The sequence below is a fragment of the Vicia villosa genome, unplaced genomic scaffold, assembly GCF_029867415.1.
Source record: "Vicia villosa cultivar HV-30 ecotype Madison, WI unplaced genomic scaffold, Vvil1.0 ctg.000098F_1_1, whole genome shotgun sequence".
NCBI lineage: Eukaryota > Viridiplantae > Streptophyta > Magnoliopsida > Fabales > Fabaceae > Vicia > Vicia villosa.
Window position 1 is genome coordinate 1,051,186 of NW_026705010.1, and position 5,974 is coordinate 1,057,159.

Genomic DNA, 5,974 nt, shown 5'->3' on the forward strand with positions numbered 1-5,974 from the left:
TTATCCAAAATCTAAATTCTTAGTTTTTTTAACAAACAATTATCTCTACCTTTAATTATCTCACCAATATAAACTATAATCTCAACAACCTATAATTATCTTAATAATTCATAATTATCTCAATAATATAACTTCAACTAACTAAGACCCATAATTATCTGGAATTATTCAATTCAATAGAATAAAAAAAAAAGAAGAAGCTAATCATATTTAAAACGTGATGATGACATTAATAATAATTAAAATGAACTACCACACCGCGTCAATCCATGTGTTTTATTTTTGTACTATCATCATCAACAATGTGATAAGTAGTTGAAAATTAATAAATAAACGTAGTTGGGATCCAAAATCAAGCTGAGAAGTGGGAGCGGTTGGTATTTGTGTCAACATGACGATTGGTTCTTTCTTCATCAGAGCCTCCAGAGCTCTCACCACTCACCCTTTCTCCTCCAACTTCCTGCTTCTCTGTACTATCAGGTTCTTTCTTTTCTCTCATTCACTTCAATTACTAATAGTAATTATAATTTCTTCTTCCCAATTTTAGGAATGGGATTTGAGTTAGTCTTTCCTTAATTAGCTTCTTAATGGATCCATTGGTTACCTTAATCTATTTAAATCCTCCAATATTTTTTGATTTATTAAGTAAAGTAGTTGCTTACCATAAACAAACAATACTCCAATTAGCACCGTTAACATCATTGTTCTTTGTTGTGCATTTATGGCAATGGAAATACTTCAACATATAATTTGGATAATTTGGTCTCTTTCATTGATTTGTAAATTTTTTTAATTTATGTGGTCAAATGACAAGATTATTGTAACACAGTATATTTATTTGGGCCTTAATTGATGTGAAATGGTTAAAAGTTGAAATTAATCATTGAATAATAGTGTTTTATCTCTTAAAAAGTTAAGTGAACGAATTTTAAAATAAATATTAAAGTCACAAGTGTTTACAAAGCTTTTCTTAACGGAGTGCCATGCCACTGCCACAAGTATTTTATAGATTTTAGTTAGCAAATCTTTCTATTTCATTGAATCTAATTGCTCTTGAAAATTGCAGCGGTGGAGGTGTGGTGGCACTCTCAGAATCAGAATCACAATCAGAAGCTGAACGTCCTATTGTTGAAGATCATGAGCCGCGCAAAAAGAAAGTAGTTGTCCTTGGAACTGGATGGGCTGCTACCAGTTTCCTCAAGGGTTTGGATGCATCATTATATGATGTTCAGGTTGTTTCACCTCGTAATTACTTTGCATTTACTCCCTTATTACCAAGTGTCACTTGTGGGACAGTTGAAGCTCGGAGCATCGTAGAACCCGTCCGAAACATCATTAAAAAGGTGGAACAAACTAAACAAGAGTTTCAAGAATTTATATTGTATTTGGTTTTTTTAAACATTAATTGATGTAAATGAAAATGAAGTGTTGTTTTGATCCTTAACTCAAAACATGATCATTTGAGTGAGGAGTGACTTTGTTATGTGTCTTGAGATGTTTTCCTTTTCTTTTTGTTGCTTTTCAAGGGTATTCTGTCTAGTCTTTTGATAATGGAGTTTATTTTGTTTCTTTTCCCATTGCAGAGTAAAGGAGAAATAAAATTTTGGGAGGCAGAATGTGTCAAGATTGATGCTGCAGGAAAAAAGGTTTTTTGCCGGTCTAATATTGAAAAGCTAGTGGGAAGTGGTGAATTTTCTCTGGACTACGACTTCTTGGTTGTATCGGTAGGAGCACAAGTAAATACTTTTAATACCCCGGGTGTCAAGGAGAATTGCCATTTTCTGAAGGTAAGCTTATTTGTTGTGTATAATCATTAAAAGTCTATTTTTTCCACAACTAATCCAAAATGTTTTATATCATCGCTTATAGGATGTCGAGGATGCTCAGAAGATCAGACTGTCTGTAATAGATTGTCTTGAGAAGGCTGTTCTTCCAAGTCAATCTGAAGAGGAGCAAAGGTCAAATCTTCATTTTGTAATCGTTGGTGGAGGTCCAACTGGTGTTGAATTTGCTGCAGAGCTTCATGATTTTATCCAAGAAGATTTGATCAAATTATATCCAACCGTTAAAGATAAAGTGAAGATAACGTTAATTCAATCTGGAGATCACATTCTGAACATGTAAGAGAGATGTTAAATGTGTCAGTTATTTTCTGATGCTTTTAAAATCTAAAATGAACATTGCCTTAGTAAAACTCACAATTCAGAGAAAATACCGGCTTCAATCTTGTAGGTTTGATGAAAGAATAAGTTTATTTGCTGAGCAAAAGTTTACGAGAGATGGTATAGAAGTTCAAACTGGATGCCGTGTTTTGAGTGTTAATGACAAAGAAATTACAATGAAGGTGAAATCAACAGGAGTGGTTTCCTCTGTGCCTCATGGATTGGTTATCTGGTCCACTGGCATTTCTACTCTTCCTGTTATAAAGGACTTTATGGAAGAAATTGGTCAGGTGCTGTTTTACTCCACGCATTCCCGAAACACATTTTTCAATTCATTTGTGTTAAGGGGAAGATAATCAGTACTTTCCTACAATACTATGCTAGTTCCAATGTGTAATTAATTTTATTCTATGGCTGACAATCAAAATTAATTATGATATGGGTAATTTATAGAAGCTTGAATTGATCTACGTGCAGACTAAAAGGCACGTACTAGCAACTGACGAATGGTTGAGAGTAAACGGATGTGAAGATGTGTTTGCCATTGGTGATTGCTCATCAATAAAGCAACGTAAAATCATGGTACCTCTTAAGCCTTAAACTTTAGATCAACATTGAATTTATTTATGTGATGATTAACCTATTATCTCTGCTTCTAGGATGACATCTTGGACATATTTAAGGCCGCAGACAAAGATAACTCCGGTACCTTAACCATAGAAGAATTCAAAGAAGTGATGGATGACATAATCTTAAGATATCCTCAAGTTGAATACTATCTACAGAAGAAACATATACTTGATCTGAGGGTTCTGTGGAACGATGCAGAAGGAAATGAAAGAAAAGAAATAGACATAGAAGGGTTGAAGCTTGCCCTTTCTGTTGCAGATTCACAAGTGAAGACTCTTCCAGCAACTGCACAGGTATGCATCATTTTGTCGGTAACTGAATGCTTCCTCATGTAGAGTTTTCTGTCATAATGCCATGCGAAATAAATTTTTAACGTATCAGTATATGTAGGTTGCTGCGCAACAAGGTGCATATCTAGCTAGTTGTTTTAACCGCAATGATGAATGTAAAGATCATCCCGAAGGACCTCGACGATTTACAGAATCTGGACATCATCGGTTTCTCCCCTTCCGGTAAACCACGTGCTTCATATATAATGCTTGCATTGTTTTCTGTATTTCTGAATTTATGATTACATATTGTTATTATGAAAAGGTATAAGCATTTTGGGCAATTTGCTCCATTGGGCGGGGAGCAGGCAGCAGCAGAACTTCCTGGAGACTGGGTTTCCATCGGTCACAGCACTCAGTGGCTTTGGTATTCTGTATATGCAAGGTATTGCTGTTTATGATACAAAACAAACTTTGTTTTACTTTTTGTTAACCATATATTATTTATAGATACAAAACATTTGCTGCGTTATTCAACTTGCAGCAAGCAAGTGAGCTGGCGCACACGGTATTTGGTCGTGTCCGATTGGACTAGAAGATTCGTCTTTGGGAGGGATTCAAGTCGAGTTTAATTTGACCAACAAACAGAATAAACGTGTGAATTATTGTGTCTTGTTGTTTCTCTGTTAATTCTTGCACCTAATACTTCATGTATAGTGATCTCAATTCTTGATTTGAAACAGTTTGAGAAAGAATTACCACCAACGTTATTTGGACATGATATTGAGTTGATACGTTTTTGTTAATTTAAAAATCACTTTTTTACCATAGTACAACTCAAATGATAAATCCATATGCAAATTCCAATTGAATATTTTCCACTGCATCAGATTTAATGTGAGATTCTAACTACTAAATTATTTGGAAAATAAAGTGATAATCAATTGCTTATAATAAATGAACGCAATAATATAATCATAATTAAATGCAAATAAACCAGATAGAAATAACAGTGACTATAACTAGTAGATATTAAAATTTAATTCACTTGAAAATTAAATTAAAGTTGGAGAGTTGAATCATGGGTAATACAAGTTAATTGGAGTATGGAACCATCCAAATAGGTGGTGGATCCATCTTATTTACATCAGGAGTTAAGAGTCTGATGCTTGAATCTTGAAGATTGAAAACACCCCAATCATGTCCACCGTATGAATAATCTAAATTCATCTCTTCCCATCTATCATCACTAAAGTAAATTAAATTTTCTTTGTTATCACATTTTGAGGAATCTACTAACTTTGACTCATTAGCACCCACAAACACAACTTGACCTTCTAAAGAATTCATCTTTTCCCACTTTCTCTTCACCAAGTTAAGTTTGTAAACATTAAAATGTTTTGTTCTATAAGGACAAATTTCAACTTGATCTGATAAACAACTTCCTTCATAAACTACTTCACCATTAGCATTAACGAAGTTACCAATAAATCTTTCTATCAACAAGAAATCTCTTTTGAACATCACCAAATAAAGTTTAGTTGAAAATTTATCAGTTGAAAATTTTACCTCTTCTTCCTTATCTAAAATCATGGTTGGATAATTAATTTCCAAAACCTTTTTTGGGAACTTCTGATGAAGAAAATCCCATCCTTCAATTGATCCATCTTCATCCAAAGCATAAAGAATGTTATTATCAAACACAATATCAGAATATAATCGTTTCGCATCAGAGAGCTCAACCCACGAAGCATTATGGTTATTGCAAAAAGCAATTCTGCATGGGCTATCATACATGATAGCAAGAGTGTATTGTGAAGGAGATGGAGAAGACATCAACACTGCTTTGGATACAAAGGTTTTGCGAAGAGATTGGACATAATAAGAATAAGAGGGGACATTTGCATGTTTGATGAATGATCTGGTAAAAGGTGGAACATGAATAAAAGTGTTGGAAGATGGATTTAGAAGAAAAAGACAACCTTTGTTGTCAAGAAATATCAAGAAATTGTTTGAAGAACCTATACACCAAGCACCTTCATAAGACTTGAAGATAGTGTTCCAAGTATAGAATTTGCCGTGGAAGAGAACGAGAATGTTACGATGAACGTTGTTGTCTTCATAATTTGTTTCTTGGTTGAAAGAAGGAAGAATGACATATGGAGCCGATGAGAGGAAAGCCATATTCATTCAAGTTATGGTGTAATGTATTTGGAAGAGATTCTCAAAATTATTTATAGGCAAAAATATTATATCTTGTGTGAGTTAATTATGTCTCACCTGTATCTAGATTTTGTAAGAAGATATATATTGATTTTTTCATGAGATCCGATAACATACCGTTATATTGATTTTTTTTTGTGATGGAAATAAGATGATCTAGATTGTAAAAGATATATTCACAATCAAAAGATACCAAATTACAGAAAAACATTCTTAGTATAATTATAAATTTTGAATTCGGTATGAATATAATATCTTATTCTACTAAAATTTATTATATAACAATATATTTAGAAAAAATCTATATAGAAAAAATATATAGCAAAAATATATATAAACCATATTTTTGTGTGTAAATCGGATTATTTTTGGAAGCTTTTTGATTTTGCATTTATTGTCGTATAAAAGTAGAAATTTGAATGTAAAATGTAAATGAATTGACAAATCTATCTATTAAAGACAAAATTCATTTAATAAATTCTTTAAAATTCATCCAACAATTTAAGATAAATATTTAATACATTCATTAATACAATCTATCTATTAAAGTTAAAATTCATTTAATACAATCTGTCTATTAAATATAAAATTCATCTATCAATAAAATAAATATTTTAATTTATAGTAATTTATTTATTTGTAAAATATTTACAGAAATAATTATTCCGTAAAAATTTATATTCCTTAAAT

General features: G+C 32.1%; 2 protein-coding genes across 4 annotated transcripts; one reads left to right on the forward strand and one right to left on the reverse strand.

Moving 5' to 3' along the window:
- The first annotated feature begins 276 nt into the window (after nt 1-276).
- On the forward strand, nt 277-3,839 carry LOC131624033 (external alternative NAD(P)H-ubiquinone oxidoreductase B1, mitochondrial-like). Of its 3 annotated transcripts, none has more exons than XM_058895034.1 (10): nt 279-480; nt 1,067-1,343; nt 1,584-1,787; nt 1,870-2,120; nt 2,233-2,452; nt 2,640-2,744; nt 2,822-3,085; nt 3,183-3,304; nt 3,387-3,506; nt 3,572-3,839. In XM_058895034.1, exons 1-10 carry the CDS (start codon nt 392-394, stop codon nt 3,654-3,656), a joined length of 1,737 nt encoding a protein of 578 aa, XP_058751017.1. In that variant the 5' UTR covers nt 279-391; the 3' UTR covers nt 3,657-3,839. The 3 variants fall into 3 exon arrangements, with proteins under 3 accessions (XP_058751018.1, XP_058751017.1, XP_058751016.1); XM_058895033.1 differs by having other exon boundaries at nt 281-480; nt 3,606-3,839; XM_058895035.1 differs by lacking the exons at nt 3,387-3,506; nt 3,572-3,839 and having other exon boundaries at nt 277-480; nt 3,174-3,305.
- A 317-nt stretch (nt 3,840-4,156) lies between these two features.
- LOC131624018 (putative F-box protein At5g55150) lies at nt 4,157-5,245 on the reverse strand. The gene has a single exon (XM_058895016.1). It carries the CDS (start codon nt 5,243-5,245, stop codon nt 4,157-4,159), a length of 1,089 nt encoding a protein of 362 aa, XP_058750999.1.
- Nucleotides 5,246-5,974: the final 729 nt, after the last annotated feature.

Bases quoted from the DNA above. Each gene is read 5' to 3' on its own strand.
- LOC131624033 (XM_058895033.1), top strand. From the start codon at position 392: ATGACGATTGGTTCTTTCTTCATCAGAGCCTCCAGAGCTCTCACCACT. The intron at 481-1,066 runs GTTCTTTCTTTT...TGAAAATTGCAG, and splicing joins CTGCTTCTCTGTACTATCAG to CGGTGGAGGTGTGGTGGCAC. The intron at 1,344-1,583 runs GTGGAACAAACT...TTCCCATTGCAG, and splicing joins TCCGAAACATCATTAAAAAG to AGTAAAGGAGAAATAAAATT.
- LOC131624018 (XM_058895016.1), bottom strand. From the start codon at position 5,245: ATGGCTTTCCTCTCATCGGCTCCATATGTCATTCTTCCTTCTTTCAAC.